The sequence below is a fragment of the Terrapene carolina genome, unplaced genomic scaffold (genome assembly GCF_002925995.2).
Source record: "Terrapene carolina triunguis isolate 2854851 unplaced genomic scaffold, T_m_triunguis-2.0 Scaffold238, whole genome shotgun sequence".
Lineage (NCBI taxonomy): Eukaryota > Metazoa > Chordata > Testudines > Emydidae > Terrapene > Terrapene triunguis.
Window position 1 is genome coordinate 6,532,527 of NW_020664589.1, and position 12,503 is coordinate 6,545,029.

Sequence of the window (12,503 nt, forward strand, 5' to 3'; positions counted from 1 at the left end):
CCCCCCCGGCGCCCTCCCCCCGGCCGCCGAGGGGAGAGCGGAGCCCCCGCCGGGGCTCGCTGCCCTCCCCCCGGGGCGGCCGGAGGCTTTTTCGCCTGGGGCGGCGAAAAAGCCAGAGCCGGCCCTGCGCACCACCCTGAAAACCTTGGGTCTCTACGTCCTAGCCCCGGTGCATAAGCGGTTCAAACCACAGCAGCCTCAGGGCCACAGGAGCCAGTCTTGGCAGGACCAGCTCCATAAATGAGCCAAGGGTTAAAAGCGCCACCTGAGCCACCCGCCTCCACCCTCTGCCCAGTCGGGCTCAACCCATAATAAGCAGGGGGCCAAACAGTCATTTTGAGGTTTCCCTACTAGACTATTCCCTGGATCCATCTTTCCCAGTGTTCTCTGTCTGCCTTTCCTCCGGTGTAGCCCGCTATAACTTTTTAGACCACTGGGTCCTCAACATAGTGGAACGGGGTTATACCCTCCAGTTCCTTTCTACCCACCTTCCCCGTTCCTCTTCAGGGTCCCCTCTCACGAGAGTCTCCTTGCACAGGCGGTAAAGGGGTTACTATAACTGGATGTGGTGGAAGAAGTTCATCTCAAGTACAGTAACAAGGGGTTCTATTCCCGGTACTTTTTAATCCCAAAGGCTAACGGTGGTCTACAGCCCATCCTGGACCTGTGAGACCTCAACAAGTACCTACAGAAGCTAAAGTTCCGCATGGTCTCTTTGGCTTCTGTTATCCCCTCCCTGGATCCAGGAGACTGGTATGCCATCCTCAACTTGAAGGATGCGTACTTCCACATAGCGATCTTTCAAGGACACAGACGCTTCTGCTGGTTTACGGTGGGACCCCACCACTACCAATTTACGGTCCTCCCATTTGGCCTGATGACAGCACCAAGGGTGTTTACCAAGTGCATGTCGGTGGTGGCGGCTTACCTCAGGTGCCAAGGTATCCAGATCTACCCATACCTTGACGACTGGCTCGTCAAGGGCGGCTCCAGGTCTCAAGTCCAAAGGGATGTCGCAGTGCATCAAGGCACATGCCGCTCTCTGGGCCTACTGGTGAATGACAAAAAATCGATGTTAATGCCAGTGCAGAGGATAGAGTTCATCGGAGTGGTCCTCGACTCTACCTGCTCCAGGGCATTCCTGCTGCTGGAAAGGTTCCACATGATGGCAAACCTCATCGCAGAAGTCTCAGAGTTCCCTCTGACTACAGCCAGGGTCTGTCTGCACCTGCTGGACCACATGGCAGCATGCACTTGGTCTGCCATGCTAGGCGCCGGATGCAGCCCCTGCAACAGTGGATGGGAACGGTCCTGGGACCCCTTGGAAAAGATCGTTACCATTCCCCAGGTGATACCTCGCTGAGATGGTGGACCGACTGCCGGATGGTCCTGGAAGGGGTTCCGTTCAACAACCCTCCTCACTCCATTGAGTTGGTGTTGGACACTTCGGATCTCGTCTGGGGGGCACATCTCGGCAACCTCCAGACACAGGGGATGTGGTCCCCGGAGGATGTGCAGTTACACATAAACGTCAAAGAGCTCTGAGCAGTCCGGCTGGCATGCGGAGTCTTCTTGCCCCACCTGTCGGACAACACAGCCTCCATGTTCTACATCAACAGGCAAGGGGGAGCGCGCTTGTCAGCTCTCTGTCAGGAGGCGCTCCATCTGTGGGACTTCTGCATCAGCCACCTGGAAGCTTGTCACCTTCCCAGTGTCAGGAATATTCTGCCAGACCAGCTCAGCAGGAACTTCTCCCCTCACCACGCGTGGTCACTCCATCCAGAGGTAGCCTGCATGATCTTCCAAAGGTGGGGAACTCCCCAAGTAGACCTGTTCACTACCAGACAGAACAGGAAATGCCACCGGTTTTGTTCTCAACAGGGTGTGAGCCAGGGGTCCCTCTCCAATGCCTTCCTCCTGTCGTGGTCAGGGAGCCTGATGTACACGTTCCCTCCGATTCCACTCATCAGCAGGGCCCTGGCAAAGATCAAGAGAGACCAGGTGCAGGTTATCATGATCTCCCCAGCGTGGCCTTGCCAGCATTGGTTTGGCACACTCATGAGCCTGTCAGCAGCCACTCCCTGGACGTCCGGAGGGCCTTGGCTTTTTATTTAGAACGTACCAAGCCTTTCCGTAAATCGACTCAACTCTTCATTGCTACAGCTTGATAGGATATGAAGGGTCATGCGGTGTCCTCGCAGAAGATTTCCAATTGGATCACCTCGTGCATAAGGACCTGTTACGACCTGGCGGGGGTTCCGCCACCACCGATTGTCAAAGCCCATTCGATGAGAGCTCAGCTGTCTTCGGCAGCCTTCCTGGCGCGCACATCCCTATCCAGGACATCTGTAGAGCCGCAACTTGGTCCTCTGTCCACACGTTTACCACTCATTATGCCATCACTCAGCAGGCCAGGGACAATGCTGGGTTCGGCAGAGCTGTGTTGCAATCTACGCGTCCGTGAACTCCTACCCACCTCCACGGGTACTACTTTGGAGTCACCTAATATGGAATGGACATGAGCAAGCACTCGAAGAAAAGACAGTTACCTTTTCCGTAACTGTTGTTCTTCGAGATGTGTTGCTCATGTCCATTCCATGACCTGTCCTCCTTCCCCACTGTCGGAGTTTCTGGCAAGAAGGAACTGAGGGTGAGGGGAGCTGGCGGTGCCCCTTATAGCACGCTATGCGGGGGCCACTCCAGGGGGTGCCAGAGCCGGTCCCCTACGGATACTGCTGAGGGGAAAAACTTCCGGCACTGGTGCATGTGGCGAGCGCACACACCTAATATGGAATGGACATGAGCAAGACATCTTGAAGAACATCAGTTACGGAAAAGGTAACTCTCTTTTATCATTTAGTATGATCTGGAGTAACGAAGCTTTCTCTTTTAAACAAGAAATAAATACATAACATTGTTTAACCTGTCAACATCAGGTGCAGTGCTGAGGCTTCATTTCCATTTTTCCCTTTCAGGAACTAAATGAGCGTTGGAGATCTCTGCAGCAGATGGCAGAGGAGCGAAGCCAGCTGCTGGGCAGTGCCCATGAAGTCCAGAGATTTCACAGGTAAGGAGCGCACTGCCTCGGGTACATCACATCATGTTTTGGTGGTAGTTTTTACATGCAATTTTTATTCTCAGTTTAACGTGAAAACATTTAATTTTAAGAGAACAAACACCAGCTCATACAGGGCCTTGTCAAATACCCATTGACGCTTTTCATTTGCTTCAGTGGAAGTTGGACCAGGTCCATGGTGAGGAGCAGTTCTTTAATCTGTGTTTGCATTAACATTTTTAATTAAAAAAATTGGCCGCCTTAGTTTTATTGCTGACAGAGGCATCTTGTGATACCAGCGTGTCACTATCAGTATGGAAGCCAAGCGTAGGATTCTGCCTTAAACCTTTATTTTCAGATCAGTGATATTCTTTAAAGGGGTTGCAATGCTCCCACCATGCTGTGCCCTTTCTCTCTCTAGAACTGCTATCATGAGCTTTCTCTTCTCTCTTCTCCATCCCTTTGCCAGCTGGCTACCACACACAGGTGCAGCTTCTCCCTTCAGTTATTTGTCACAGCTGATGGGCTTCTAAACATTTGAATTTCCCTGCCCCCCACGTCTGTATCTCACTGCTTCTGCTTTGTCTGCATTTACCACCACCAGCACCATTCTTACTTCTGCGGCTAAGACGCTGTCAGCCCAACAGATGCCAACGTTTTGTCCCAACCTCTTCCACAACTGTCATTAATTTCTCCTGCTACATTCATTCCTGAAAAGGAATTACTATCTTAATCCAGGTCCAACAAGAACTCTATGTATTCTGTGTCTGCATTCACTAGAGAGAGGAAAGTTTCTCTAATGGTTACAGCACAGGAGTGTGAGAATTAGGAGGTCTAGATTAGTTTCCTAGCTCTGCCAGAGATTGCCTTTATGATCTTGAGAATTCACACTACCTCTCAGGTGTAATCTGAAGCTTGATTTATTAAGTGTTGAGATTCTCAGAGGAAAACTTATTAATCAAGGGCACCAAAAATTCTGATTTTTACATGACACAAATATTCTTTCTTAGCTCTGAGAGTTTAACTTCCCCTTTAAACCAGACAATTTAAAAAAAAAAATTTGAAGTATTAGATACTTAAGACCTTATGGAAACAGGCTACCTGGAGTTTGATGAGACTCTAGCATGTCCTTCATTTCAGTGTTTTTCCTTTTTCCCCAACCAGAGATGCTGATGAAACAAAGGAATGGATTGAAGAAAAGAATCAGGCATTAAATACAGACAACTACGGACATGACCTGGCCAGTGTGCAGGCCCTGCAGCGCAAGCATGAAGGCTTTGAGAGAGATTTGGCAGCTCTTGGAGACAAGGTCAGACCAAGAGACCAGAACACATGGGTTACTTGCTTTCTGTAGCAGTAATGATGGTACTGCAAAAGAGGTTCCTGCCTTTCTTCTTACTCCTTCTTCTTTATTGCCAGGTGAACTCTTTAGGTGAGACTGCTGAGCGCCTGATTCAGTCACACCCAGAATCTGCTGAAGACCTCCAAGAGAAATGTACTGAACTGAACCAGGCCTGGAATAGCCTGGGGAAACGCGCCGACCAGCGTAAAGAGAAGCTTGGGGATTCCCATGACCTGCAGCGTTTCCTCAGTGACTTCAGGTAAAAACTAAACCGATCAAATCCCTGGTCCCCACTATTAGTTTAGTTATTCATTTAAGTACATATAGTATATGACTTGTACTGAATATTTGTTGGAGTGGTGAAAGATAACTCCTTTCCCTAATCAGACTTGCTGCAAGCAAAAAAAACACAACCCCATTTTTTGGTTGCTTTTATGGTTACAGGGACCTCATGTCTTGGATCAATGGAATCCGGGGACTGGTGTCCTCAGATGAACTGGCAAAGGATGTGACTGGAGCTGAGGCTTTATTGGAGAGACACCAGGTATGTGCAAGAGCCCTCTGCATTTTTCTGTAGGTATGAACATTCGCTGTTAAAATCAGTTTTATGTACTCTGTTAGTAAACCAGTTCAACAGTGGTTTTTGAGACTCCCCATGTATGTTTCCAAGACGAGACTGATAACATCTTTCCTCGCAGTTTAGCATTCTGCTTCTAGTTATTAAACCTCTTTTCTCCCCTTCTCCCCCTCCTTCCTTACAGGAACATCGCACTGAAATAGATGCCAGGGCTGGCACTTTCCAGGCATTTGAGCAGTTTGGGCAACAACTCTTGGCTCGTGGACACTATGCCAGCCCAGAGATCAAGGAGAAACTGGATATTCTAGATCAAGAACGAGCAGACTTGGAGAAAGCCTGGGTCCAACGTAGAATGATGCTGGACCAGTGTCTAGAACTACAGGTACTTTGCTGCCTTTTTTTTTTTTTTTTTTAAATAGTACGCTTTCTTAAGGAAACTTTACTTTCACTCCCACCATTGGGCAGTACTCACTGGTTAGTCTTCTCCTACCTGTGTTCCTTCTCTTTAGCTGTTTCATCGGGACTGTGAACAAGCAGAAAACTGGATGGCTGCCCGGGAGGCTTTCCTGAACACAGAAGATAAAGGAGACTCCTTAGACAGTGTGGAGGCTCTCATCAAGAAACATGAAGATTTTGATAAAGCAATCAATGTCCAGGTGAGGGATGTATCCAAAGTGAGGGACAGCTGTTCTATTTTATTTTACATTCCGCTCCTGAAAACTTCTTTTAAGGTCAGCAGGATATGATAGATCTGATGTTGGTGATGTGACTCTAAAGTTTAGAATCCTATAAAGATTTGTTCTAAATATTTAGCAGGTTAGAAACTGGTTACAAAGATGAGAAATAGTGACTATCACTGCAGATAATAAGGGGCTTGTTATTGATTGGTTATGAACATGATGCAATAAAATAATAGGTATTTGCCCAACTTAGGGTAGCATGAATCACAGTACAGCATATTTCTTGTGAAAAGACTAAGCAATTTAATGGTTTGTATGGGAAATCCTTACACTGAAAAAAATCAGTGTTTCTCCACTTCCTCTAAATCCTGGAAGAGCCCTTTCTGATCCCGAGAGAAGTTCCTCTGTAGTTCTGGCACAGAAGCCAAAAGAATTTTCTTCTCAATGTCTGATCTGTAGGATCTCCCACTTGCTCTTAAGTGGAGTTCTGCTCATTCTGACATAGGGCTGATTTCCTTAGACTCATATTAACAAGATACCAGTCTTCTTTCAAAAGGATGCCCTACTCTCGTTCTGACACAACTCTTTACAGTGGCTTTTTGGTTTTTTGCGGTACCTGAATACACCCAACTTGTGTCCTTTTGTTTTGAACAGGAAGAAAAAATTGCTGCCCTGCAATCGTTTGCTGACCAGCTGATTTCTGCTGACCACTATGCTAAAGGGGTCATTTCCAACAGACGCAATGAAGTTCTGGACAGGTTGGTGTGCTAATTCCATTGTTAGATCAGCTGTGGATACCTTCTGAAAAGAAGGAAATTGTTTAGAGACAATGTATAGCTGTTATGATGGCATGAAGCCTCCTACTTCATGCCTGTTCTTATAGATACTGGTGAGTATGAACCATATCTCTGATTATGTACAGGTGGCGTCGTTTGAAAGCTCAGATGATTGAGAAGAGGTCTAAACTGGGAGAATCTCAGACCCTCCAGCAATTCAGCCGTGATGTTGATGAAATAGAGGCTTGGATCAGTGAAAAACTCCAAACTGCAAGTGATGAATCCTATAAGGATCCCACAAACATCCAGGTGAATAATGATTTGACCAAGAAAGTCAAATGGAGTGAAAGTTTAATTCCATGTGGCATATCCTGTTGCTGATAACAGGATGTGCACAGGAAAAATTCCAATTCCATGTTAAAGGGATAACAAATTGTTCGTAATTAATCTTCTAACGGGGAAAAAAATGTAAATAAAGCAATCCTTTCATTATGGAGACATGCAATATGCATAGAGAAAGGACCGAAATAGAAGGCAGTAATTATTTTTTAATAAATATAATAAAATATGTAATATCCACATAAATATGCTGCCAGAATTCACATAAATCCCTAGGCAGTTATGCTCCTGTGTAAATTTGATAAGACATCCTATCCTCTCTTCTCCCCAACAGCTAGATGATAAAATAAGAATTTATCTTTTATAAATGTCTCTTATGTCCCACCCCCACTTACTGTCCTAAGTTGCAGATCTTCATCTATTTTTCATTATTAAAGAGTCTCTTTAAGTGATTTCCTGTGTTTTAATACTGGTATGTGGATCAGTATGACTGCACTGAACTCTTCTCTTCTTGATCTGTTTTGTAGCTTTCCAAACTGCTGGTAAGTTTTGTAGTTTGGTTGGACTGGCCATGGTAGGTGTTTGTTCCTCTGTATAGATTATATGTGAGCACAAAGTCTGGTTGTGTTCAGTCTGTTGCTCCATCCATTAATTCATCCAGTTTCTTTTCCATCTTCTAATATTCATTGACCTCCAAACAGATGTTACCATAGGCCTCAGTGTTTTTGGGTGTTGCTTTTTTGTTTAGTTAATGCTTCTTAAACACCATTTACTTATGTATTTGTTTTGCAGATGTGTTCTGCATGATCTGTTTAAATTGTGGTGCGGTATTAATTCTTTAAGGGGTGGTTCATGAGGAATCAGAAATATGGGTTGTCATCCTCCTTTTTCAAATATTTTGCTACTGGACATGTCTTGTCCTCATTCCTGCTGGACCTAGAGCAGTGGTGATTAACCCATGGCCATGTGATGTCAATTCCACTAACTTGTGTCTGGAGTCAAAATTTCTGAAGGAAGGGTATCCATGAAAGTGGGAGATCCACATTGCCCACAGTTTGCAGGGATAGCAGTGTGGAAGAAGTAGAGGGAAGATTGCAGAACTGAGAGTATATGTGGAAGGCTGATGGGAGTGGTAAGAATCCAAGGAGGAGAAGAATTAGAAAGAGGACAGAGCAAAGCGAAGAGTGGAGAAGTGACTAGGGTAAGGAGGGAGGGGCACAAGTGAAGGAAGCAATGTTTGTCTTTCTGGCCCTGGAGGTTGCACTATCTATATATTGGCTACTCAAGCAAAAATGTCATCTGTCATTTCCCTAGAGTGTGAATTTGTTTTGGTGGTAATAGATTGACATTTTGTACTATGAGAAGCTTTTTTCATTCTCCAGCATAATGAATTTATGCCAAGAAATGGGTGGATTTTAGTTGGTGTACAGTATAATCACAGCCTTCAGCAATAGCAGTTTTCAGAATAAGCAGGCCATGCAGAATTTTTCATAACAGTACTGTAGCATTTTTCTTTTATTTTTACTCTAACCGTCACCTTCCCTTCCATTCTCCCTCAGGACAATGTATTTGTCCAGTGTTACTAGCATGTGGAGTTGATACTTGTAAATACTGTTTTGTCATTCTTGTCCCATTGTTTATGCTTATGGTGGGCGTATGCGTGTATATGAAAGAAAACTGCTTATTCACTCCCTTCCTGTGGCTCCTGTTGTTCTCATGGTGCCTTCAATTTTCAGTGAAGACACATTTCAACAAACAGCTAAGCATTGTTTCTTAAATAGTTTTGAGTTGCTAACTATGTTTAACTCATTGTTTTACCACATAATTTAGTCATATGGTGACTCTATATCTTCTCATATGAAAACTGTGCAGAAAAAGTGCAGGTTGGGGTGCGGACTTTTTCCTCCTGACCCATGTATTTGGATGGGAAAAGTCATAAACCTCTAGAACTGATCAGTGTGGAGCAGCCACCATGTTCAGGGTATATATGTTTATATATATATATATAATGTTTTTTAGCAGTGGTGCCATGTAAACCAGAAATCCATATTTGGAGAATAGCAAAACTTAACATTAGAAATGTGTTGCAGCCCCCTTTAAAATGCAGGAGAGATATGCTGATATAGGAACATTAGTGTAAATATCCAATCACAGGTAGACACGCTGGTTCAAAACAGCCTAATGCTCACTTAGTAAGACTGAGAGCGCAAGTGGTGAATATGATGTAAATGCCTAGAGAGAGATTTGGATTTTCATGATTTTACATAAGGCATTAAGTATTTCCGCAGATTAGACTACACACAAACTCCCTTTCTTCTAACCCTGTCTATGCAGAACATTCTTGCATTCTCTTCTCTACCCATGAGAATAATTTAGGAGCCCCATGTCCAGTCCTTAACAGCTTTGTTTTTGCTGCATTCAGAGCAAACACCAGAAACACCAGGCCTTTGAAGCTGAACTTCATGCCAATGCGGACCGGATCCGTGGAGTCATTGACATGGGGAATTCTCTCATTGATCGGGGAGCGTGTGCCGGCAGCGAGGATGCGGTGAAGGTAGGTGCAGCACATCTAAGATAATTAATGACATGTAGCCTTCAACTGATTCTATAGTTATATTTTGTTAGAATGAGGAAAACCACTTCCTTTTGTAGAAGGTTTTTTTTTTTTTTTTTTAATTCCTTGTTTAACTATGCAGCATGAGAACGGTTTTGTCCCATTTTTGCTTGGAAATGAGTAATGTTTTCTGATTCTTCTGTCAGAATGTAAAAGTAAAATGGAGAGGCAGACAATGGAGAATTTTCCTAGATCGCATGAATAACTGCATAATCTATAGTTGTAGAAGCAGCAACCAAATGTGTTCCTTTGCTACATTTATTAGGGATTTTGTTTTGCTTCTGAGCGTTTATCTTCTCCTTTTCGTAACAGGCACGTTTAGCTGCTCTGGATGACCAGTGGCAGTTCCTGGTGCAGAAATCAGCAGAGAAGAGTCAGAAGCTGAAGGAAGCCAACAAACAGCAGAATTTCAATACTGGAATCAAGGATTTTGACTTTTGGCTGTCAGAGGTACCTGACTACCCTGGATTAGGGATTATGCACTCTGGTTTCTCTGATACTGGTTCCCTTTGCTGATCTGTGCTCCAAAAAATTCTTAAGAGAATAAAAAACAAGTGTTTGGGAAGTTTCTATGCTGTGTCATTGCCTACACTGATGTTGGCAGGAAACATGCTTGCATAAAATCTCCCATGTCTGAGACAAGCAGGGAGACAAAGTTCACAAACTTAACTTGCATTGGGGACAATTGGAGGAGACAACCAGTCACCCGCACAAGAGCGAGCATTACTCTCGCAGTTCTTAGTTAAACTGCAATATGTAATTGTATTCTTCCTTTTCCAGGTGGAGGCTCTGCTTGCATCTGAAGACTATGGAAAAGACCTGGCATCTGTAAATAACCTGCTGAAGAAACACCAACTCCTGGAAGCTGACATATCTGCCCATGAGGTAAGCACCTCCTCTGCTAACAGGAAGAGAAATTATAGTAATCAGAGAATTCCATAGCAACATGCTGTAAAGTTTAAACCTGTAGAAATACATTTTCTCTGTGTGTACAGCATGAATATGAAGAGAAGATCCTGTGCTGAGGCTGTATGCTCAAAAATTGAGATTTTCGTTCGTCACACACTCCTTGCTTATGATTCCAGGATCGCCTGAAAGACCTGAATGGCCAGGCTGACAGCTTGATGACCAGCAGCGCTTTTGACACCTCCCAGGTAAAGGACAAGCGAGACACTATTAATGGGCGCTTCCAGCGGATCAAGAGCATGGCAGCTGCCCGCCGTGCAAATCTGAATGAGTCCCACCGCTTGCATCAGTTCTTCCGGGATATGGACGATGAGGAGTCCTGGATCAAGTATGTACTTCAGCAGTTCTAGGTGTAGCATTGTCTGAGGCCATGTCCATATTATAGCCATGCTATCAACAACCATATTTCAGTGCAGTTGTTGAACAATGTTCATAGCACAATTTACCATGTCATTGAGGAAAAAGATCATTTCCCCAAGAACCATGTTAATCTAACTATGCCATAGACTATCTACCCACTCGTCAGGTGGATGCCGTCTTGTCTAGATAATTTATAGTATAGTTTTATAATGCAGCTACAAAGACACACACATCCTTGCCCACGGTGCTTGGGGAAGCATGCAGAAGTGGCTTCAACTCTAGTGTGGGCATGGTCTTAATGTCTACAGATATTGATGGTCAGGCTTCAGAAAGCATGTTCAGTGCTAGGAAAAACTTGGTTTGATTATAATCTTGTGGTAAAAATCCTATGAATCCTGTGTATCTTTTAAACTCTGCCTCTGTCAATTTGAAATTTCTTTCAAAAAGGCATTTATGAGCCTGCTGAAAGCAGTTTTTAGTTTTACTATTTTGGCCTGTGATAGCAGTTAAGAAAAAATGCTTTCCAGAGATGTCCATATGGATCCTGATATTATTGATATGACTGGTTTATAATCAAGGAAATAAGAAGAACTGTGCTGGTTTCCACTCCATCAATATGTGGAGGTTATCCAAATAGAAATGATCAAAATTGGAGAATTATAGTTACTTTCAAGCTTTGAAAGGAGGGAAGGAGTGGATATTTCTGTAGTATATATCTATAGAGGGAGCGCCCTGTCCCCTCTTTGAAACTGTTGTGGTCAAACTGCTGGGAGCTGAATCCTTTTGACTAACATTTATAATTCAGGTGCATGGCTTACTGCTTTAAAGGCGCTCGTAGTGCTGGGTTGTAGGGAACATCCTCATTATTTATATTGATTTTTCTGCCTTGGAGTCTCTGTATTACAAAGTAGCTGAAAGGCCATCAAATGCTAAAAACAGAGGACTCCATTAAAATCTTTACATATATTTAAAGCGGTAAATATAATAATTTGCTGTAAGCTCCAGTCCTGGAATGCGAAACATACAAAAGGAGGTAATGTTAATTCCCGTTAGAGCTGTTAAGTGTCAAGTTTTCAATGGCAGCTATTATATCTGTCTAGTTTGGCCTTTAAAGGTATAAACTTTACTCATCCCCCTCCTCCCCCTTTTCTTCTCTGGGACTCAGGGAGAAGAAGCTGCTGGTTAGCTCAGAGGACTATGGCAGAGACCTAACCGGAGTGCAGAACCTAAGAAAGAAACACAAACGTCTGGAAGCAGAATTGGCTGCTCACGAACCTGCCATCCAGGTAAAAAAAAAAACCCCAAAAAACCAATCCGATAAAGAGCTGTTCCATGACAGGTACTGCTGTGTTGTTTCCAACGCAAACCATGTAGGTTACAGGCAAACATTTGGATGAGGAAAATAACAAGTGATGATAGAAAGTGTAGTACTCTGTATAATCAAGTTATAGATTTTTAACATTTATATGATCTGGATCACAAATCAATTTATAAGCATCACTGGTTTAGATCTGTGCAGCCTGAGATGTTTCTGCAGATCACAAAGGAAATCAGACTTCCTCATGCTTCTAAAGAAGGGCATGACTAAGCAAAGATATGGAGTATTTTAAATTAAAGTGACAGGAAGTTCCTTCCTCTTCAGACAGTAACACTTCTCACCTTGATTCTAAATCCACAAAAAACACATGAACTGGAAAGAAGAAAAAAGGGTGTGTTTATGAAAGAAAATGACCCAAAACTGGGGAGTTGTAAGGAGTGCAGATAAATGGTGAGAAGAAAGCAGCACTGCTGTTG

At 44.0% G+C, this 12,503-nt stretch overlaps 1 protein-coding gene across 9 annotated transcripts in view; it reads left to right on the plus strand.

The window, feature by feature from the left end:
* Positions 1–12,503, plus strand: part of SPTAN1 (spectrin alpha, non-erythrocytic 1) — an 80,186-nt gene that overhangs the window by 52,936 nt on the left and 14,747 nt on the right. For 6 of the 9 annotated variants that reach the window (XM_024192968.1, XM_029912713.1, XM_029912716.1 and 3 more), the window contains 14 exons: positions 2,976–3,067; positions 4,220–4,364; positions 4,475–4,656; positions 4,842–4,941; positions 5,159–5,356; positions 5,484–5,630; positions 6,309–6,412; positions 6,577–6,739; positions 7,297–7,311; positions 9,192–9,323; positions 9,696–9,833; positions 10,164–10,268; positions 10,469–10,677; positions 11,875–11,995. In XM_024192968.1, coding sequence (XP_024048736.1) covers positions 2,976–3,067; positions 4,220–4,364; positions 4,475–4,656; positions 4,842–4,941; positions 5,159–5,356; positions 5,484–5,630; positions 6,309–6,412; positions 6,577–6,739; positions 7,297–7,311; positions 9,192–9,323; positions 9,696–9,833; positions 10,164–10,268; positions 10,469–10,677; positions 11,875–11,995 — 1,851 coding nt within the window. The remainder of the gene's footprint in view (positions 1–2,975; positions 3,068–4,219; positions 4,365–4,474; positions 4,657–4,841; positions 4,942–5,158; positions 5,357–5,483; positions 5,631–6,308; positions 6,413–6,576; positions 6,740–7,296; positions 7,312–9,191; positions 9,324–9,695; positions 9,834–10,163; positions 10,269–10,468; positions 10,678–11,874; positions 11,996–12,503) is intronic. The other 3 variants (XM_029912714.1, XM_029912717.1, XM_029912719.1) reach the window with 1 other exon arrangement.